This window comes from Nerophis lumbriciformis, linkage group LG04 (genome assembly GCF_033978685.3).
Source record: "Nerophis lumbriciformis linkage group LG04, RoL_Nlum_v2.1, whole genome shotgun sequence".
NCBI classification, from domain to species: domain Eukaryota; kingdom Metazoa; phylum Chordata; class Actinopteri; order Syngnathiformes; family Syngnathidae; genus Nerophis; species Nerophis lumbriciformis.
In genome coordinates, this window is record NC_084551.2 from 12,376,646 (window position 1) to 12,401,383 (window position 24,738).

Genomic DNA, 24,738 nt, shown 5'->3' on the forward strand with positions numbered 1-24,738 from the left:
ATTATGTTGGATCCACTATGGACTGGACTCTCACAATATAATGCTAGAGCCACTCGACGTCCATTGCACCGGTTGCCCAGGGGGGTCCCCACATCTGCTGTCCCCTCCAAGGTTTTTCATTGTCCCATTGGGTTCAGTTTTTCCTTGCCCTGATGTGGGATCTGAGCCGAGGATGTCGTTGTGGCTTGTGCAGCCCTTTGAGACACTCGTGATTTAGGGCTATATATGTAAACATTGATTGATTGATTGAAAACGGGTTGCAAAAGGTTGTAATTTATCTGCTGACATATGTGGTAACATATTGCACCATTTCCAGTTATATTATGTTCTATCCAAATTTAGACTTTTGATGACTTGACTTTGTAAAATACTTTTGACAAGAACAGGAAAGTGTGATCATATTATGCCGATGCTGGCTCACCTGCACTGGCTTCCTGTGCACCTAATATGCGAATTTAAGGTTTTAGTACTTACGTATAAAATACCAAGCGGCCTCGCTCCATCCTATCTTGCTGATGTGTCTTGGCCAGAAATCTGCGTTCAAAGAACTCCGGCTTATTAGTGATTTAAAGAGTTTTAAAAAAGTCTGCGGGCTATAGATCAGGGGTGTCAAACTCAAATACAGAGTGGGCCAAAATTTAAAACTGAACAAAGCCGCGGGCCAAGGTTGAACAAATTAACCTTTTAATAGGGACCCAAACAAGTTTTGCATTGAATATTGAACAAGCAAGGCTTATATAACTTTATAGTGACATGCAAAATCGAGTTTCAAATAATAATAATAATAATAATAATAATTAAAAAATATCAATGGCATGTCAAATACAATTTAAATAAAAATTGAATGCCTCTTTTCTATTTGCAGCCTTCTGAGTTAAATAGGTTATAAACCATCACCAAGAAAATATACTTGAAGCCAGAGAAGCTAAACATCAGTTTGTGAAGTATTTACATTATCAAAAGTTAGGTATTTTTTCCTGAAAAACAACCTTTTCAAAACTGATATAAACATGTCCACTGTGGAGGACACTGCTTGTCAGAAAGTAAAAGTTAAAGACACTAAAGTGAACATTATTGTTTTACACTCGATGTTTACATTGTCACTTTAAAGAAACTAAACTATAAGTCTTTTTTTGTATATTTGCTTGAAACAGTGGATGTCCCTGCACAATTCTTTACACTCGAAAATCATGTTTATCGTAATGAATAGGATTTTAGCATTATATTTGTGTTCAATTACAGTAAGTGTGTTCATCTTAAACATTCCCGCCACTATAACATTTTTAAGTCTTTTTTTTTTTTTTTGGACATATCCCACAATAATATTGTACCGTGGCCTTAACTCTAGAAAGAGGTTCCGCAGCCTCCGAAGCAGAACCTTCAGGTTCTGTAACAGCTTCTTCCCTCAGGCCGTAAGACTCTTGAACGCATCATAATTATCCCTTCAACTCCCCCCAAAATGGATTAACTCGCTGAAATAAAAAAGACAATATGACATACATTCATAAACGTGGATGCATGTGGAAAAGTGCAATACATTTATCTGTACAGTAACCTATTTATTTATATATATATAGACATATGTATGCACCTTATTGCTTTTTTATCCTGCACTACCATGAGCTTATGTAACGAAATGTTGTTCTTATCTGTACTGTAAAGTTCAAATTTGAATGACAATAAAAAGGAAGTCTAAGTCTAATACATAATATCGTACCGAGAGATTTAAAAAAAAAAATGTTTTAATTAATCAATCCAACAAAATAATACACAATAATACCATAATAATACAATTCCAAAACCAAACCCGGACCAGCAACATTCAGAATAGCAATCAACAGAGCAATTGAGAGGACACACAAACATGACACAAAACAATCCAAAAGTAGTCAAACAAAAATGAATAATATCAACAACATTATCAATATTAATAACAACTCCAACATAGCAGTGATTAGAAGTCCCTCATTGACATTATCATCACAGCCATTTATAAAAAATAAAATAGAATCATTTAAAAATGGAATAATAGTGTCACAGTGGCTTCGCATCTCATAAGTTTGACCACACATTTTGTCCAATATTTTCCACAAAGATAAAAGAAGTCATATTTTAGGTTCATTTAACAGTTAAAACACATTTAAATAATGGATCCCATAGTCCAATATGACTCATTATCTAAACTAAATGCAGTTTTTTCTACTGATATCATTTCCATAGCTTGTGTATACCAGTCAGTAAGAGTTGAACTATCAACATCTATCCACCAAGAGATATTTAATACCGTTACATCCCTGCCAGTCAGATAGCTTCGACTGATCGTCGACAATGAACAAATCAGATTCGACTATGAAAATCCTTCGTTGAAGATCTTCAACGAAGTATACTGTGAAGTACAATTCTCTAAAGCTGCAGTGTTTCTGCGAGTACACAGTTTTTTTTAATCCGGGTCAAAATAAGCTATAGTAAATGATTAACTAGTATGACTCATACTTTAGAGAAGCTTGTAAAATTTGTTACTAAGCAGTTAAATATCATAGAGACGGAATAAGCCACGGCCACATTTCATTTAATGGCTGAATTACTTCCGATCTTTCTCTTTCTTTTAAAAGCCTGCATATGCCATTGAACAGATAATGGATGATGAGAGAAGGTAAAATGTCAACAGTGGGCCCATTATCTCATCTTTATCCTACGGTTTCCCTCCGCTGATTGTCAACTGAACTGGTATGAAGGCAGATCAATCGGCTATTACCGCAGGGCCTCGGACGGGCGGCAGTCGATACATGATGACTGTGTAGTGAGCTTATCATAGTGTCAACTCAGCAGAATGACAGACTTTCTCTATAGCGTTACTCTAAAACCTCATGATTCTCCTGAAATCCCAACCTTGGCCCATGTGCAGTTATAGAAATGGCAGGATGTCTAAATATAAGTGGGTGCTATGGTGTCACACAGAAAAATGTAGCCTCAGATACAAGCATGAGCTCACAGAAAGTCAATTTAAAAGAGGGAATTACATCTCCCTCGCACCTTTTTTGCATTGGTTTTGAAGCTTAAAATGTGCTCAATGAAACACATTTGTTTAGTGTTTGAATAAAAAATAGAAATGGTGTTTTATGTTTATTTAGCTTACTTTAGTTCAGGGGTCGGCAAACCACGGCTCTAGAGCTCTCTGGAGCTTTTTCAAAAATGTATGAAAATGGAAAAAGATGAGGGGGAAAAAAAATCTATTTTTTGTTTTAATATGGTTTCTGTAGGAGGACAAACATGACACAAACCTCCCTAATTGTTACAAAGCACACTGTTTGTATTAAACATGCTTCACTGATTCGAGTATTTGGCGAGCGCCGTTTTGTCCTATTAATTTTGGCGGTCCTTGAACTCACCGTAGTTTGTTTACATGTATAACTTTCTCCGACTTTCTAGGACGTGTTTTATGCCACTTCTTTTTCTGTCTCATTTTGTCCACCAAACTTTTAACGTTGTGTATGAAAGGTGGGTTTTGTTGATGTTATTGACTTGTTGGAGTGCTAATCAGACATGTTTGGTCACTGCATGACTGCAAGCTAATCGATGCTAACATGCTATTTAGGCTAGCTATATGTACATATTGCATCATTATGCCTCATTTGTAGCTATATTTGAGCTCATTTAGTTTCCTTTAAGTCCTCTTAATTAAATGTATATCTCATGACACAATATCTGTATGTATCAATCAATCAATCAATAAATGTTTATTTATATAGCCCTAAATCACAAGTGTCTCAAAGGGCTGCACAAGCCACAACGACATCCTCGGTACAAAGCCCACATAAGGGCAAGGAAAAACTCACCCGAGTGGGACGTCGGATATAATATGGCTTTTAATTTTTTGCGGCTCCAGACAGATCTGTTTTTGTATTTTTGGTCCAATGTGGCTCTTTCAACATTTTGGGTTGCCGACCCCTGCTTTAGTTGAACCGCTGTGCACACACCTAGACATTAGTGTTGTGAGCTGCATTCTAGAGTGGGATGGCCTTCTTTGTCCTCCAGGAGGCTGGGTCATTCCTATACTTTTATTTAGAACAGAGGTGTCAAACGTACGGCCCACGGGCCGGATCAGGCCCGCGAACAGGTTTTATCCGGCCCGCGGGATGAGTTTGCTAAGTATAAAAATGAGCCAAATTTTTGGAATGAAAGAAACTGATGTTCTAAATGTGTCCACTAGATGTCGCAATAGCAATTCTTTGTATCTTTGTAGATTATGCTACATATGTAAACAAATAATTAAAAAAACACATGTTAGTGCACTAGTCGAGGAAAATTAGCAAACTACATACCGTATTTTTCAGACTATAAGTCGCAGTTGCGACTTATACTCAGGAGCGACTTATGTGTGAAATTATTAACACATTACCGTAAAATATCAAATAATATTATTTATCTCATTCACGTAAGAGACTAGACGTATAAGATTTCATGGGATTTAGCGATTAGGAGTGACAGATTGTTTGGTAAACGTATAGCATGTTCTATATGTTATAGTTATTTGAATGACTCTTACCATAATATGTTACGTTAACATACCAGGCACGTTCTCAGTTGGTTATTTATGCCTCATATAATGTACACTTATTCAGCCTGTTGTTCACTATTCTTTATTTATTTTAAATTGCCTTTCAAATGTCTATTTTTGGTGTTGGCTTTTATCAAATAAATTTCCCCCAAAATGCGACTTATACTCCAGTGCGACTTATATATGTTTTTTCCCTTCTTTATTATGCATTTTCGGCCGGTGCGACTTACACTCCGGAGCGACTTATACTCCGAAAAATACGGTAATCAAACATCCTGTAATTTGATTCTGATATTATTTTTTTATCTTGATAGATTGAAAATGAACACCAATGAGTTGACTGATGAACATTATCACATCATTTATTCAGAAAGTATAAATAATGACAAATAAAGATATAATACTATTAACCGCAACAGGTAAGTCTAAAAAAAAAAAAAACCCACAACATTATGATTTGTACAATTTCAGAATGTGCTTGTACTATTTTTAAACAAAGAAAACAATCTGAAGTTGTCTTTATTTTTAAGTTATCGTGCTGTGATTTTACCAGTCCGGCCCATATGGGAGTAGATTTTTCTCCATGTGGCCCCCGATCTAAAATGAGTTTGACACCCCTGATTTTGAAGGTCATGCTTGGTCTACTGCCCTCTTTGCTACATTGGACAAACCAGATGCACTGCCTTAAGAAAATGCTAACTTTCAACACCTGTCCACAGGAATCGCATAGGATTTAGAATACGTGTTAATACGTTACAAAATATACAATGAATCAAATTTAAAATACATTAATAATGTGGACAACTTTGATCTGATTTCTGATTTCAAATCAACATTTGTTGCTGACTGTTCCATTTGCACGCACAGAACTTGTTGTGTTTACTGCTCCTTCTACATGGAACATGTTGCAAACTGAATTTATTTCATTGAACACTTTTAAGTCTAGATTTAGAGCACTTGCAATTATGTTTTTTAAATTGTAACTGTTTTCTTAATGTGCATGACATGCATTTTTATGTAACTGTATCTTTTGCTGTTTCTTGGCTCGGACTCCCTGAAAAAGAGATGTTTTTTTTATTTATCTCAATGGGACATTCCTGGTTTAATAAAGGCTAAATAAAAAAATAGATCACCATTTTTATGGGGACGTCCTCATTGTCTGTAATGTACAGTATATTTACTAGGAAACCAAACCAAAACAAAATGTCTACAAGGTAACACTATCATGCAGTAGACATGTGGCGTTCGCGAACGAATCGAGTCTTTTGAACGGCTCTTTTAAGTCAACGATGATAACCAATTCACAGTTGCAAACTGTTCATTTGCGAGACCTTTTTTATGCAGACACAGTGTTGGTTATTGCCCAGCAATTGGATTCACTTATCTAGTTCATTGTTCCAACACAGATATTTAAAGTAGTTCAATTGTAAACACACACAAGCTAGTGTAGTATAATTTTGTATTCACATTTGCATCATTTTCTAGTTTTTATTCTAGTTTTATGTATACTTTTTAGATACATGCAGGACAGTCCAAAGGTTTGGACACACCCTCTCATTCAATGCATTTTATTTATTTTCATGACTATTTATATTGTATATTGTCACTGAAGGCATCAAAGCTATGAATGAACACATGTGGAGTTATGTACTTAACAAAAAAAGGGGAAATAACTAAAAACATGTTTGCTCTGATTACTCTCTTGCACACTCTTGGCATTCTCTCGATGAGCTTCAAGAGGTAGTCACCTGAAATGGTTTTCACTTCCCAGGTGTGCTTGAAGCTCATCAAGAGAATGCAAAGAGTGTGCAAAGCAGCAATCAGAGCAAAGGGTGGCTATTTTGAAGAAACTGGAATATAAAACATGTTTTCAGTTATTTCACCTTTTTTTGTTAAAGGCCTACTGAAATGATTTTTTTTAATTTAAACGGGGATAGCAGATCCATTCTATGTGTCATACTTGATCATTTCGCGATATTGCCATATTTTTGCTGAAAGGATTTAGTATAGAACAACGACAATAAAGTTCGCAACTTTTGGTCGCTGATAAAAAAAAAAAAGCCTTGCCTGTACCGGAAGTAGCTTGACGTCACAAGTTGAAAGTCTCCTCACATTTCCCCATTGTTTACACCAGCAGCGAGAGCGATTGGGACCGAGAAAGCGACGATTACCCCATTAATTTGAGCCAGGATGAAAGATTCGTGGATGAAGAACGTGAGAGTGAAGTATTAGAGTGCAGTGCAGGACGCATCTTTTTTCGTTCTGACCGTAACTTAGGTACAAGGGCTCATTAGATTCCACACTCTCTCCTTTTTCTATTGTGGATCACGGATTTGTATTTTAAACCACCTCGGATACTATATCCTCTTGAAAATGAGAGTCGAGAAGGCGAAATGGACATTCACAGTGACTTTTATCTCCCCGACAATACATCGGTGAAGCACTTTAGCTACGGAGCTAGCGTGATAGCATCGTGCTTAACTGCAGATAGAAACAAAAGAAATAAACCCCTGACTGGAAGGATAGACAGAAAATCAACAATACTATTAAACCATGGACCTGTAACTACACGGTTAATGCTTTCCAGCCTGGCGAAGCTTAACAATACTGTTGCTAACGACGCCATTGAATCTAACTTAGCTACGGACCTCGACAGAGCTATGATAAAAACATTAGCTCTCCACCTACGCCAACCCTCATCTGCTCATCAACACCGAAGCTCACCTGCGTTCCAGCGATCGACGGAGCGACGAAGGACTTCACCCGATCATCGATGCGGTCGGCGGCTAGCGTCGGATAGCGCGTCTGCTACCCAAGTCAAAGTCCTCCTGGCTGTGTTGCTGTAGCCAGACGCTAATACACCGATCGCATCTACAGCTTTCTTCTTTACAGTCTCCATTGTTCATTAAACAAATTGCAAAAGATTCACCAACACAGATGTCCAGAATACTGTAGAATTTTGCGATGAAAACTGAGCTTTTTGTATTGGGTACAATGGCGTCCCAATAATTTCGTTTCAACCATCGACGTCACGCGCATACGTCATCATACCTAGACGTTTTCAACCGGAAGTTTCGCAGGAAATTTAAAATTGCACTTTATAAGTTAACCCGGCCGTATTGGCATGTGTTGCAATGTTAAGATTTCATCATTGATATATAAACTATCAGACTGCGTGGTCGGTAGTAGTGGGTTTCAGTAGGCCTTTAAGGGCATAACTCCACGTGTTCATTCATAGTTTTGAAGCCTTCAGTGACCATCTACAATGTAAATAGTCATGAAAATAAAGAAAATGCCTTGAATGAGGATCAGGTGTGTCCAAACATTTGGCCTGTACTGTATAGATATTTTATTATTATTGTAAGTGTATTTTTTCTGAATTGTAATATGCTTGTGCTACATTTTTTTTTCCAGATTAGGGAAAATTACAATTAAGAATGTAACTATCAAAGCATAGGTATATGGCCAAATAAAAAATAATTTCGCCCTAGAAAGACAACAATCCAAATACTCTACACAGTCGTCCCTCCACACATCGCGTTTGAAATATTGCCGCTTCAGCACGTCGCGGATTTTAAAAAAATATGTTTTTATTTTTTTTAAGCTTAGTCTACAATTTTTTTGGTCCTAAACTAAGCATTGTCAAGCATAACATGGTTAAATAAAATAAATATATCAATACTACAGTAGTATTGTCCACAAGAGGAGACCAAACCAATCAAAGTGTGCTGTTCAGTATCGTGGCCACTGATTGGCTAAACCTCAGCAAGTATTACTATATTGGATTAAAAAGAGTGTGACGGTGACTAAAGGGCGCTATTACATGTCTCGAGGGCTTTCGTAATGTTGACAAAGTTATACAGAACTTTGTAAACAGTTATTTATATTTAGTAACTTTAGCCCACTATAATGTGCAAATATTCCTAATGTTGTGGCCAGTCTGTGTATAAACAAATGCATATTTTGTCATAACTACGGTATAAGGAGCGTAATACTACTGCATAGTGTTTTCACCCCCGAGCAAAGCAACAAATCACTTACCAATGGTGTAGCCTCTCTTCAGCTCCCCACAACGCGGACTGCGGCGCTGGGAGTTGGTGGTGTTGTTTTCCTGCACCGCGAGGACGGTGGTTGTCTTGGCAACAGGTGATGCAGGTTTGTTAAGGGGCGAAGCTGGCACCAGAGTCGGGGAGAAGCCTTGACTGGCAATGTCCACCGACTGAGACTTCTGCTTCAGTCTGCAGTGAGAAGTAAGCCACAGAGAACAAACAACGTTCATACAGATATAATACACAGGTATGCCATTTGGAGCCCTGAACTGAATGTGCCAAGGGTGTTGTACAAATGCTCAGTGGATTGCGAGAATACATTTGCACGTCTTCAACTATTCAGGGGCAAACTACTCAAAGCGTATTTGCATTTGACGTTGTTGATTGAAACGGTTTGTCATAAGAATTAGATCATGCAAGGCTTTTATTTTTTGCAGAGGCAGGGAGTCAGCAAAAAAAGAATCAATAGGCTAATCGCAACCTTGTTGAGGTGGAATTTATCAGCCGCACTGATAGCACAGCAAGCAGGAACTCAGCAGGATGCCATAAAGACAAAGTCAAACTTAAAAAGAAAAACATAAAACATATTTTAACTTGATTCAGAAACAGAATATTACTGCTACGACTCAATAAAACATACTATAATATAATTAAAAATTGTTAACGTAAATGACCATCGGTGCTGCCGCGATTAGTCAACTTTAGGGGCTCGCACGCACGTTCGAAAAACCACTTTTTATTTTTGACACCCCTACATCACACTGTGACACAGCAGACAACAACATACGCACATGATTGAAGTGACCAACTTGCCATCCAAACAATACACCGTTTGTTGACAAGAAGATATGACAGCCATCGAAGCACATTCAATCCTTTTACCTACCAGAAGTAACACAATCCGGTGAAAAAATTCAAAAGAGCTGGCGTCAGAGTCGACAAAGCTAACAAACACAGCTCCGCTAAAACCCTCGATGATGTCACACGTCACTAGGCCAGTTTTTTTCAACCTTTTCTGAGCCAAGGCACATTTTATTCATTGAAAAAATCCCGAGGCACACCACCAGCAGAAATCATTGAAAAATGAAACTCAGCAGCCGATATTGACGGTAAAAAGTTGTTTTCGCAATTGTTGGATATGAATTCAAACCATAACCAAGCATGCATCACTATAGCTCTTGTCTCAAAGTCGGTGTACTGTCACGACCTGTCACATCACGCTGTGACTTATTTTGAGGTTTTTGACGTTTTCCTTTGGGTTGTGTTTTAGTTCTTGTCTTGCGCTCCTATTTCGGTGGCTTTTCCTGTTTTGTTGGTATTTTCCTGTAGCAATTTCATGTCTTCCTTGAACGCCATCTCCCGCACCTGCTTTGTTTTGGCAATCAAAAACTATCTAAGATGTGCGGATGCTATCCTTCTTTGTGGGGACATTGTTGATTGTCATGTCATGTACGCATGTACTTTGTGGACGTGCTGTAAGTCTTTGCTGTCGTCCAGCATTCTGTTTTTGTTTACTTTGCAGAAAGTTCAGTTTTAGTTTCGTTCTGCGTAGCCATCCCTAAGCTTCAATGCCTTTTTTTAGCGGCACTCACCTTTTGTTTATTTTTGGTTTAAGCGTTATATACCTTTTTACCTGCACACTGCCTCCCGCATAATGTGATCACGACAAACCATGTTCCTGACATCAACAAAGCAATTACCTGCTGCCACCTACTGATATGGAAAAGTATTACACGGTTACTCTGCCGAGCTCTAGACAGCACAGACACTCAACAACGGCACATTATTTGCGGATTATAATTACCGGTTTGCAAAAAATATTTTTAACCCAATTAGGTGAAATTACATAATATCCCACTGCACACCAGACTGTATCTCACGGTACACTAGTTTATTAATTCAATTACTTTTTTTTAAAAGTAATGAGTAACTATAATTCATTACTTTTTAAAGGTAATCTTCAGAACACATGATCATAATACCATGGGTTAAATCCAATCTGCCTGAAGGACAAGCCCTCAAAGCCTATTAAAAGGATGACAAGCTCCTTGGTTTGTGTGAGAGCAGTTTTTAGAGTTTACTAGGCTAATCAGGTAATCCCAAAGTACAACTTACATATGTTCTCGTACGTCCACAAAGGTTTAGACAGACGTAAGCTCTTTAACCCAGCTGTTTCTCAATGTGACAGAATGTTCTGCCAATTAGGAAGCCAGAAGAATGTAATGAGGTCTGTGTCTGTAAAAGTGTTGAGTTAAAGAAAAGCCAAATTGTGTCGCCTCACCTTTGTTAAAGGTTATCCCTCAACTCCTAGCACTATGAGAGCAACTTGGCCTAAAAGAAAGGAGAGGTGACCTACTGTATTTGTGTTTCATTTTTATGACTGGTAATATTTAAATTGTACTCTGCAACTGGTTGGTGACCGTTTTGTTACAATTAATCAATTTATTTACAGGTTTTACACAATCAGGATTTTAGTGAATTTAAGTCAAGCAACGTAACGATATATTACGTCTAATCATTAGGGATGTGATCTTACAATATATTATGATTTGATTTATTTCCGATTCTTGGGTAAACAATTTGATTCTGAATTTTTAAACACAATTCTCTATTTAAACTGATTCTGCCATAATACTATTTGGTTGTTTTTTTTTAAGTACTTGTTTGAGTTTTAAGGCATATACGAGTCAAGCAGTACAATCACATACCAAATGACCCTTTAAAAATTTTAATTTTGATTAATGGTGATTAATCACAGCTGACATTTATTCCACTAAAACGTGCTTATTCAAATTTAAATGTATACACATTTTTTAAATTAATTTATATTGCTGTAAATTTATTTTCCTTGTGCATGTGTGTATATTAATGCATGTATGTGGGTTTGTATGTGGGTATTGGTTTGGCCCCTTAAAACATACTTGCCAACCTTGAGACCTCTGATTTCGGGAGGTGGGTGGTGGGGGGCGTGGCTAAGAGGCGAGGAGTATATTTACAGCTAGAATTCACCAAGTCAAGTATTATATATATATATATAAGAAATACTTGACTTTCAGTGAATTCTAGCTATATATATATATATTTTATTTTTATTTTTATTATATATATATATTTATTTTATTACATATATATATATATACATATATATATATATATATATATATATATATATATATATATATAAATAAATAAAATAAATACTTGAATTTCAGTGTTCATTTATTTACACATATACACACACATAACACTCATCTACTCATTGTTGAGTTAAGGGTTGAATTGTCCATCCTTGTTCTATTCTCTGTCACTATTTTTCTAACCATGCTGAACACCCTTTCGCAGGTACCCAGAAAGGGTTGAGTACCACCAAAAAAACTGAATCTCTGAAGACAGTATAAAAATCTGTGTTAAAAGTGTACAAATACTGTTTGTATAATAAGCATGTTATTGTTTACAAATGAGGGTCAAGAGTTCAGTACTAAAAAAAAAAAAGAATGTGGCTTAAGTACAGTTTTTTAATTGAGCTGCTGCATTTTTTGGTTGGGTTGTTTATTTATTTTGAGTAACTTCTACATTTCTAAAAGGGGAGGAATGTAATAGAGTGATCTATGTTGGTCTGTTGCCATCTCCTGGTGAATGTTGGCTATAGCGTACTGGGTTTACTTTTTGGTTGGCCAACGATTTACGTGGTGTTGCGCACCTGACGTCAAGTGTGTGAGTCTGTTCTGAAGTCTACAGTAAAGAGACGTACTTCATCACCTCGCCTGGTTATTGCCTCCAACTCAATATATTACAACAACATTGCTGTTTACGGCAGACGAACTGCTTTACGATAGAATAAAACATGACTGCTGTTGTTGTGTGTTGTTACCGCGCTGGGAGGACGTTAATGAAACTGGCTAACAATAAACCCACATAAGAAACCAAGAACTCGCCCTCCATCATTCTACAGTTATAACGTGTTTGGGCAGGCACGCTGTTTATATTGTGGGAAAGCGGACGTGAATACAGGCTGTTGACACGTCACTCATGTCCGCATGGAGCTGGAGGGGGCGTGGCTTCCAGCTCCGCCTGAATTTCGGGAGAAAATTTGTCCCGGGAGGTTTTCGGGAGAGGCGCTGAATTTCGGGAGTCTCCCGGAAAATCCGGGAGGGTTGGCAAGTATGCCTTAAAATGTAACATATTCAATTTAATGCACTCATCCACAAAAAGTGTTCCACTAATAAAAAATTTAAAAAATAAAAAAAATGTTTTTTTTTATCTGGACAATAATCGTCAATATTCAGCATTTGGAGGCTCAAGTTGAAGCTGGCTGCAGTCAAACGACATAAGAGATACATTAGAAGACTATGAGGCAGAAGAAACTTAAGTAGTTCTAAAATATTAGTGATGATTCAGTAATGACTCAATAATTGGTTCGACTTGAACCCTTTCCTTCTGCAAATGTAACAACTACATTATCTCTCATTGTTAATTCCTCGGTGTAGTGATAAGGTGGCCCAATACTTCTGTCTAAATGCTGTATCTTTAGTCTGTTAAAGTCCTGAAACAGCAATACACATCCCCTGCTCTCACTCACTCTCGCACACACTTTCAATCATTCCAGCAGAACTGCTGAAGCCCACAGAATCTTTCTGGCCATTTTGCCCAAATGCTCATCCCCCATGGACCAAAGCTCCGCACATAGTGTTCTTTTTTTTTTTTTTTTCTAAATGAAAATGCCTAATCTCTATGGAAATGCTGTCCATCACAGAGTGTGTTCCCTGGATGTTGAACCCCAAAGTTTGAGTAGTAGTTTGAGGGGGGGGAAAGTACATGTTTCGCATGACACAAGTGTTCCCCTAACCCTGTAAGACCCCTTGTTGTAAAATTACAATGTTACCTTTAACCATCCTAAAAAACAATCTGTTATATATTTTCTTACCACATTTACATAGTCATTGGGTCCTATTGTTCAGTCTCACAAGGCTATTGGATTGTACATTTGTTTATAAGTCAGGCCTTCTGGCCATGAACTCACACAACCTCTCAAGGTTTCCTTCGAACAACATCTATTTGTTTCATTGGACTGGATTCATCAGATTCAAGTAAGTAAAATGTATTTTATATTTTTTGGGGTTTTTATTACAATTTCTAGAGCAGGGGTCGGCAACCTTCAGCATACAAAGAGCCATTGGAGCCCATTTCCCCCCAAATAAAACCCACCGAGAGCCACGAACTCTGTTAGATTCCTAAAATGACGATAACACCACTTATAGTTTCCTTACACTTGTGCTATAGGACTTATGAAAATAAACACTTATTTGATGTACTTCTGGGTATAACGAAGCAAATTATCAAATTATTTTGACATTAGAAAAAAAGACACTGTTCCTTCCCTTATTAATGAATAAAAAAATAAAAATCAACTCATTCCAATGTTCTGAAGGCATACGACTGCGGCATATTCATTTGACTAAAAATTTAAAACAACTACCTAGTCATCAATAAAAACAGCAAATTAATAAAAATGTAAATAAATACAATGTTTTTCTTTTTTTTATCTGTCCATTGCTAGGGGTTGACCGCTAACAACAATACAATTGCATGGCAGCAAGAGATGTCGCATAAGGACTGTGACATACATTTCCATCGACAATATATTAAAATGTGTTTTATTTTCATATGACAAGATCCCAGAACTCTCCAAAATAACAACTGTTAAATTAAAATAAACTAAATAAAATGAAATATAATAAATCAAGTAACCATTATTTGTTGAAATTCGGTTTCAAAGCCAAAGGGAGCCACGGCGGAGGCATGAAAGAGCCGCATGCGGCTCCAGAGCCGCGGGTTGCTGACCCCTGGTCTAGAGCATGTACATATGTAGTTATTGTGGAACAGATGCATCAAATTTCATTTAGAGCTTGTTATATAATTGTTGCAATTATACAACACTGGGTGAATGTGGTAGTCAAAATAACTGGCTTGTTACAGTGGGCTCAAACAGGTTGTATTCCCTCCACTACATCACCGCCTGAAGTACTTTCTCTATACATGGATATTATACATTCTACCCTTGTGTTGTGTTCTGGTGACTGATTTAAAAGTTGTATCTCTAAAAAAATTAGTTAATTGATCAGCCTGACCTAAAAATCCATGACTTTGTCCAAGGATATCAACAGACAATTCAGTTCTGGGGAAAGGAATGTTCCTGAATGTGTGGATCTAATGGGGGTATGCATGTTTTCCTTTTAGTATGATAATTAGAGCCATATAACCATTGATGGAATTTGGACACTTTTGTCCAAAGCGACTTACCAGGCAGACACTATTGTCTGAGCACTTGGTCCACAGATTCCAATCCCTGTTGACTGACGTCATTACATTTTGTAAACAACATGACAGTATCTGAGACGGAAAAGAAAGAGAAACTATGGAAACTCAGACTCTGGCTTGATTCATTCAGAGAGAAATGCCTGCAGGTGGTACTAGAAAAGCACAACTCTGTGGATGAGATGATGATGCTGCAGACACTGCAATACAGGATACACCAACACACAATGCAGAAAGTGTGATGTTCGCCTTTGTTTTACAGACGACAGGGACTGTTTTTAGGACTTTCACCACCAATGAAAGTCTTCATGACAAATGTCATGAAAAAAAAAAAAAAGAGGTGGAAAATGCGTTTTTTAAGAGTTTTATCTTGTGTCATATTTTTTATATTTGTAATAGATGACTTCATAAAAATATAACTAATGTGTGATTATTATTAATGGTATATACCGTTATGGGGATAAGTAAGCAATCAACCCTGCAAATGAACCCTTAGTTGTTCAGACAACGTGAGTACAAATACAGAAATTCTGCTCCCATCAAAGCCCAATGTTGCAATATTACAACATTTCTCTAAAAGCATACATAAACTTTTTTTTTTTTTTTTTTTAACTCTTCAATTTCTGCATCAAATGCTTCCTACAACAACATCTGAAAGGTATTATTTTTTTTTATTTTTTTTTTTAGGTTTTTCCTATATTTGGGTCTTACAGGGCTAAGTATTACGGCAGTGGTGCCCAACCTTTTTGTAACTGCTGACCGGTCAACGCTTGAAAATTTGTCCCACGGACCGGGGGGGGTGTAAATGGTGAAAGTGTGTAAATGGGGGAGGGAGTTTTTTTTTTTTTACACTAATTGTAAGTGTATCTTGTGTTTTTTTATGTTGATTTAATTAAAAAAATTAAAAAATTAAAAATAATAAAAATTGTTATTTTTATTTTATTTCTTGTGCGGCCCGGTACCAATCGAATCCACGGACCGGTGCCCCGGTGGTTGGGGACCACTGTTTTAGGGCACAGGTGACACTGTTTTTCCATTTACCAAAGCACACTTTTAAAAAACATTGGAATACTTTTTAGTAAAGCTTTTAGTTAATGAACCGCTTAACTATCTTTTTTAATCCACTTTTAATGATGTTGCCCATGTTTTAATTTAATTGTTGTTTTAATTCACCTATGTTGTGTACAGAACTTTATGATTTATATCTGTAAAAAGCATTTTAAAAATAGAATTTACTTACTTACTCTTTTCTACGGAGACATCTTTATGTTATTTCTGAGGAAACAACAAACTCTGCAAAATTGTATTTTATTTCAATGATTATGCCATATCTAAATCACTGCATCACAAGCTGGACACTGACAAATAAATACACACTTAAATTGCTGGAAGTTATTTATTAAAAAAAAAAAACATTACAAGTACTAGATTACAAGTCCAATCATGTATCATCATTACAGAATACTGGACTAATACAATCTACTCAATTGGGAAAACCTAATAAAACATGCTGATTCAGTTCTTGTATATAAAATTCTTAATGACCTAGCACCGCCTCCTTTTAAAAAGGTTGTGAAGAAGAAGGCCAACAGAACAACGAGGTCCGGCTCCAGAGGGTGCCGTTTAGAAAAAGTGTGTTTGGGCAACGCTCATTTTCAAACATGGAACACAATTCCTGTAAACATAAGGGAACTATAGCAACTCAGGCAGCATTTAATATGGCCTTGAAAAATTGGCTGCTTGGAAACCAAAATTGTAATCACGGTGGATAGGCTACTAGTACAAATGAAAGTGTATACTGTGAAATATGTATTTTATCAATTGTTTAATGTATTCATGAAATGCAAAAGGTACATTTGTGACAGTGAGTGTCTACAACAGCATCTTTTACAACTAAATCTTGGAATTTTACATTTAATATCGTCAATTTGAGTACTTTTTGTTAATATGTTTGTCTTAATTTTAACATCAACTTGCCAGGGGACTGGAAATGGAAAGTAGCCATTGGCTATAATATCACTGAGTTACATGTCAAATGTTCTTTAATATGTATTGTCCCTTTTAAATAAACTAAATCTCAATCTCAAATGATAAGATAGAGCTCTTGAATATAAACAGAGGTGGGTAGATCATATAAATATTGATAATAACAATACAATATAGTTTCGGTATATGGTCAACACTACAGATCAATATTTTTTGCTATCACAAAATTGTTTTTGTTGTTGTTTACCAACTCAGGCATAAGTCCCTGGACATAGGAGAGTTTTCTGGGGAAGAAACCCAAAGGATAAATCAGAACCAGTAGTAGGAATTAATCCAATTCATAATTACATTAATTGACATTGTTAAACTGCCATTCTGTGTTTTTGTCTGGTTCTAAATCTGATCAAAAATTCCATCATTCAATGACCTTGAACATTTTAAGTATCACTATTAGCACTGATATGGGTATCAATCCAATACTGCATGGTATTGGATTGATACCCACATTTGCAGTATCGGCCAAAACTAATATAAAGTATCAAACAAGAGAAGAATAAGTGCTTATTCTATTTTAACAGAAGTGTAGATAGAACAATGCTACAACAGAAACTAACCAGAGATGAACAGTTAATTAAAAGTGATTTAATAATAGTTTTGAAAAAATATTACAACCAAGAATAACGTAATATGTTACCGCTTACGTCTGCAATTTATATCGCGATATAGATTTCAGGCCATATCGCCCATCCCTATAATATAGTGTTGTCCCGATACCAATATTAATTATTTCGATACTTTTCGGTACTTTTCTAAATAAAGGGGACCGCAAAAATTTGCATTATTGGCTTTATTTTAACAAAAAATCTTAGGGTACATTGAACATATGTTTATTATAGCAAGTTTGTCCTTAAATAAAATAGTGAACATACAAGACAACTTGTCTTTTAGTAGTAAATAAGCAAACAAAGACTCCTATTTTAGCTGCTGACATATGCAGTGACATATTGTGTCATTTATCATTCTATTATTTTGTCAACATTTTTAAGGACAAGTGGTAGAAAATGAATTATTAATCTACTTGTTCATTTACTGTTAATATCTGCTTACTTTCTCTTTTCACATGTTCTATCTACACTTCTGTTAAAATGTAATAATCACTTATTCTTCGTCGTTTGATACTTTACATTAGTTTTGGATGATACCACAAATTTGGGTATCAATCCGATACAAAGTCATTACAGGATCATACATTGGTCATATTCAAAGTCCTCGTGTGTCCAGGGACATATTTCCTGAGTTTATAAACATAATATTCATGATGTTGTGATGCCAAAAAATATTGACGTAATCATAGTAGTATCGACTAGATACGTGCTTGTACTTGATATCATTACAGTGGATGTTAGGTATGGATCCACCAATGGCATTTGTTTACATTTTGACGTCGGTGAGCTACGGTGTGTAGTGAAGCATGTTTAGCTATTCCTCGTCCTGCAGGGATGATACTTGTAAGAAACGTACTTTATTTGTCAACATGGAAACAAGGATTAGTGATTTAGAAGTAGCTAAAACACTGCAGACTGAGCCTGAACTTTAGCTGCTAGCTAGCTAGCCATGTCTTGAAGCACCTCTTCCTGAGGGTGTTTCAGTGTTATAGCTTCACTTTTATCGTCAGTTTTTAAGCCAAAATGCGTCCGTGGCGGACCGATACTTTTCAGAGGCGGTATGGTACCGAATATGATTCATTAGTATCGCGGTACTATACTACTACCACCGGTATACCGTACAACCCTCCTATAATGCATGTATTATTTCACTTTGAAAAAGCGATATTAAATGAATGATATTGTGTTGATGACAGCCTTTCCCAGGCAGCGTGGTTGTTTAGACAAGGCATAATGAGGGCGTGCAAAAAGCAGAGACCTGCAGCTGCTGAGAAAGAAGGATAGTGCCAAGCTGTATGAAGTCTATCTCCACTCCCTTAGGAGTTGCTACTAATTACTTTCTCGTAGGTAGAGCGGACTCTTCACTTCTGAAGCTCAACTTCTCTTTTCACTGAGCTACAAGGCCAACTGGTATAATATGGATGTGTGTGTGTGTGTGTGTGTGTGGGTGTGTGTGTGTGTGTGTGTGTGTGTGTGTATGGGTGTGTGTGTAACCAGCAGAAAGAAAACATCTGGTGACGTGCAACATAGATGAATAGTAACGCAACCATCATTGCTTGTATCGGTTTGTGTAAACTAGGGTTGTACGGTATGTTGTACGATACCCTGGTATTAGTATAGTACCGCGATACTAATTAATAATTTTCGGTACGATACCGTCTCTGAAACGTACTGGTGGATCACCACGCCATTGGTGGTAATGATACCAAGTACAGGCACGTATCTAGTCGATACTAGTATGATTACGTCTATATTTTTTGGCATCACAACATCTTCTTTTGTTTTTTTTAAATGTATATTATGTTTATAAACTCAGGAAATATGTCCCTGGACACATGAGGACTTTGAATATGACCAATGTATGATCCTGTAACTACTTGGTATCGGATTGATACCCAAATTTGTGGTATCATCCAAAACTAATGTAAAGTATCAAACAACAGAAGAATAAGTGATTATTACATTTTAACAGAAGTGCAGATAGAACATGTTAAAAGAGAAAGTAAGCAGATATTAACAGTAAATGAACAAGTAGATTAACAATTCATTTTCTACCACTTGTCCTTAATAATGTTGACAAAATAATAGAATGATACATGACACAATATGCATACTTGCCAACCTTGAGACCTCCAATTTCGGGAGGTGGGGGTGGTTGGGGGCGTGGTTAAGAGGGGAGGAGTATATTGACAGCTAGAATTCACCAAGTCAAGTATTTCATATATATATATATATATATATATATATATATATATATATATATATATATCCTGAAAATATGCAAACAAAACTGTGTTTAGATAATTGTTACTTCAAACTTGCATAAATAAATATTAAGGAATATAACATAACTTGGCTTCTGAGAGCTTCAAAATGTAATGAATAAAATGCTAAAGTTGTTGATAAACAAGCAATTATTTTAATAATTAAATATGGTCATTTTAAATGAATTATTATGATCATTTAAAATTAATTATTTCAAATATGTTTATTTTAATGTATAATTCTATGGCTGGATGTAATAAGGAGTCAGAAAAAATACAAATAAAAATACAATTAATTTTGATGTTTTTAGCAAAATATAGTAAAAATGTTTTTTGGTTTTTTTAAATTAATATACAGTATATATTGATTTTTAGGTAAGATAAACATAATAATACAATTTATCTCTAGTCTGGATGATTTAGTTCTTGTCACCCTGTTGTCCTCCCGTCACGACCGTCATGAAAAAAGGCTGTCCTCACTCAGGTCACATGGAGCTGGAGGGGGCGTGGCCTCCAGTTCCGGCTGAAAATCGGGAGATTTTCGGGAGAATATTCGTCCCGGGAGGTTTTCGGGAGAGGCGCTGAATTTAGGGAGTCTCCCGGAAAATTCGGGAGGGCTGGCAAGTATGCAATATGTTACTGCATATGTCAGCAGACTAAATTAGGAGCCTTTGTTTGTTTACTTACTACTAAAAGACAAGTTGTCTTGTATGTTCACTATTTTATTTAAGGACTTAACTGCAATAAGAAACATATGTTTAATGTACCCTAAGATTTTTTGTTAAAATAAAGCCAATAATGCAATTTTTTGTGGTCCCCTTTATTTAGAAAAAAACTAAATAATTTTAGTACCGGTACCAAAATATTGGTATTGTTACAACACGAGTGTAAACAATGTTTTTATATGTCCTCAGTTGACTTATCCACACCACAATCAAACTTACTGGCACATTGTTGCTTCTTTCTCTGCATGACTTTTTTTTTTCCAGAGAAATATTCTAGCGCAGTTATTCTGTAGTTCCAGTTTCAGAGGTTATAGTAATTGGCGACCTGACACGCCACTGACCCTCCAAGGAAAGAGCCAAAGGAATCTATTGAGGACATTTGTGTTCGATTTTAAATACAGTTGGAACGTGACTGCATGGACATTGAGTGTGTTTGATCCATTCCATGCATATCACAGGAGGAAGTCGGCGCTGCTGCCAAATACTTCAAACAAAAGACAAAACTACCAGCTGGAGAAGAGGCAATTGTCTCTTTCTATATTGCTGGTAAGAACAAAAGCATAATTTCCTCTGAATAAAGCCTTTGGGAGGGAAAGCAGATAAGACTGATGCTTCGGGCAATATTCATTCGCATTTTTATGGACCGGTTTTTAGATATGGTTCATTATTATTCTTTAAAAGGGGCTGTAGTTTTCTTATGTCAGAGGCTTTTAAAATTGTACTGAATCCAAGTGCGGCACGATAGTAGGTTTAAAAAAATACTCCCTAAAACTCCAGTTGTCTACAGTCCATGTATTATTCGTTCAATTATTTTTCATAATAAAACCAAGACTAAAAAAAATGTAATAATTGCTCGGTTGCATATGACGTCACATTTGTTTTTCTTCTTCGCGGCTTAATTGACACGATGGTCTCGCAGCTTGAGCGTAGCGTTAAAGGGGAACATTATCACCAGACCTATGTAAGCGTCAATATATACCTCGATGTTGCAGAAAAAAGACCATATATTTTTTTAACCGATTTCCGAACTCTAAATGGGTGTATTTTGGCGAATTAAACGCCTTTCTATTATTCGCTCTCGGAGCGATGACGTCACAACGTGACGTCACATCGGGAAGCAATCCGCCATTTTCTCAAACACATTACAAACACCGAGTCAAATCAACTCTGTTATTTTCCGTTTTTTCGACTGTTTTCCGTACCTTGGAGACATCATGCCTCGTCGGTGTGTTGTCGGAGGGTGTAACAACACGAACAGGGACGGATTCAAGTTGCACCAGTGGCCCAAAGATGCGAAAGTGGCAAGAAATTGGACGTTTGTTCAGCACACTTTACCGACGAAAGCTATGCTACGACAGAAATGGCAAGAATGTGTGGATATCCTGCGACACTCAAAGAAGATGCATTTCCAACTGGACTGGACAGATCAGCTTTCAGGAAAGAGAGTGGATGAGGGTATGTCTACAGAATATATTAATTGATGAAAACTGGGCTGTCTGCACTCTCAAAGTGCATGTTGTTGCCAAATGTATTTCATATGCTGTAAACCTAGTTCATAGTTGTTAGTTTCCTTTAATGCCAAACAAACACATACCAATCGTTGGTTAGAAGGCGATCGCCGAATTTGTCCTCGCTTTCTCCCGTGTCGCTGGCTGTCGTGTCGTTTTCGTCGGTTTCGCTTGCATACGGTTCAAACCAAAATGGCTCAATAGCTTCAGTTTCTTCTTCAATTTCGTTTTCGCTACCTGCCTCCACACTACAACCATCCGTTTCAATACATGCGTAATCTGTTGAATCGCTTAAGCCGCTGAAATCCGAGTCTGAATCCGAGCTAATGTCGCTATAGCTTGCTGTTCTATGCGCCATGTTTGTTTGTATTGGCATCACTATGTGACGTCACAGGAAAATGGACGGGTGTATATAACGATGGTTAAAATCAGGCACTTTGAAGCTTTTTTTAGGGATATTGCGTGATGGGTAAAATTTTGAAAAAAACTTCGAAAAATAAAATAAGCCACTGGGAACTGATTTTTAATGGTTTTAACCCTTCTGAAATTGTGATAATGTTCCCCTTTAAAACAAGTAAGAGTGAGAGGAGAGTTTGAGCAGAAAATGCTGTATTGCTGTTCTGTTCTTGGGTGTTCCAGTCGTTCAAATAGAGTTAGGAAATAGCTTTCATAGAGTCCTGAGAGAAGTGGCTCATAAATGTAATGGTACATGGTGTAATGACAGGTGTGACCAGTAAATGGCAGTCACATATAAGAGATACGTGGAGACTGCAATACGACGCCAGTAAACAACATAAACACTTTAAATGTTCCACTGAGGATATAGAACATTACACACCGCGCTCAAAAATCTGCCATAATGTTTTAGTACCACTTTGGTAAGCTATGAAGTCGCAACCCTTGATGGATTGTTGGAGCATTACGGCTACCGTAGTCAAATGTACTATGCTTCAACATACGAGTATTATTATGGTGTGTGTATAAAGACCGCAAAATGGCGCCTATTAGCAGACATATTATCTGGCATTTTGTTTCGCAATAATGTGTAAAACTAACTTTTCTTACCTTCTGGTACCTGCTGATGTGTATTTGGGAGCTGCATAAGTCCCGAAAATTGTAGTCCGTGCCGACACCATAGTCCAGGGGTCGGGAACCTTTTTGGCTTAGAGAGCCATGAAAACCAAATATTTGAAAATGTATTTCCGTGAGAGCCATATAATATTGTATTTTTTTTTAGCACTGAATACAACTAAATGCGTGCATTTTTAAGTAAGACCAACATTTTTAGAGTATAATAAGTCTCTCATTTTTTTTAATAACATTGTTATTCTGAAGCTAACCAATAATAAATAAAATACTTCTTACCATTAATGCGACTTCTTGAACAGGTGCGGTAGAAAACGGATGGATGGATTAAAATGCATGAGAATGTTTTATATTTTGAACGTTATTTTTAACACTGTGATTACCAGCGGAATTATTCAGTACTTATCCTGTTAAGTAATGTCAGCTAAGATTTATCTGAGAGCCAGATGCAGTCATCAAAAGAGCCACATCTGGCTCTAGAGCCATAGGTTCCCTACCCCTACCATAGTCGATAAGCTTCTTCTTTTTCTCTATCTTCTTGTTATGGGACATTCATCCTCTGCTGTTGCCATTTCTAATATAAAGTAGTGTAAAGTTCTTACTTACGTCTCTCAGTAGACTCGCTTTGGAAGCGCTAAAAACTACCAGTGTAGTGGGTTTACATAATTCACCCAAGGAACTTTAGTTATTAGAGAGTCGGACGTTTTTCTGTTATTGCACTAGTGAGCCACGGATGAGGAGATGCTGTTCCGTTATTGATTTAAAACATGATCTATGCAACATTTTGACCAAAGAACAACCATTACATCGACGTCCCACTGGGGTGAGTTTTTCCTTGCCCGTATGTGGGCTTTGTGCCGAGGATGTCGTTGTGGCTTGTGCAGCCCTTTGGGACACTTGTGATTTAGGGCTATATAAATAAAGATTGATTGATTGATTGATTGACATGTTACGTAGACCGCAAGATAGAGTTTGAAGCTAACCGCTAAAGCTTTGATGTAAAGTAGGGATGATCAATCCAGATGTCTATACTATAGACATATATCAGTGGTCCCCAACCACCGGGCAGCGGCCCGGTACCGGTCCGTGGATCGATTGGTACCGGGTCGCACAAGAAAAAAAAAAAAAAAAAAAAAAAATATATTTTTTTTTTATTTTTTTTAAATTTTTTTATTAAATCAACATAAACACAAGTACACTTACAATTAGTGCACCAACCCAAAAAACCTCCCTCCCCCATTTACACTCATTCGCACAAAAGGGTTGTTTCTTTCTGTTATTAATGTTCTGGTTCCTACATTATATATCAATATATATCAATACAGTCTGCAGGGATACAGTCCGTAAGCACACATTATTGTATTTTTTTACAACAAAAAAATAAAAAATAAATAAATAAATCCCTCTCCCCCTTGGTCCAAGCGTTGACCGGTCCGCAGTTACAAAAAGGTTGGGGACCACTGCTATAGATGCCTAGTCTATTATCAGTATGGAAATAATACTGAAGTGATTATACCGATATATTTTGGGTTGCTTTTGTTATTGTTTACGGACAGGAAGGCTTTGAGGGTAAAACTCAAAT

At 36.7% G+C, this 24,738-nt stretch overlaps 1 protein-coding gene across 4 annotated transcripts in view; it reads right to left on the reverse strand.

Annotated features, from left to right (window-relative positions):
- Nucleotides 1–24,738, reverse strand: part of oxr1a (oxidation resistance 1a) — a 321,181-nt gene that overhangs the window by 162,105 nt on the left and 134,338 nt on the right. For all 4 annotated transcript variants that reach the window (XM_061949091.2, XM_061949083.2, XM_061949075.2 and 1 more), the window contains exon 3: nucleotides 8,600–8,796. In XM_061949091.2, the coding sequence (XP_061805075.1) occupies nucleotides 8,600–8,796 (197 nt within the window). The remainder of the gene's footprint in view (nucleotides 1–8,599; nucleotides 8,797–24,738) is intronic.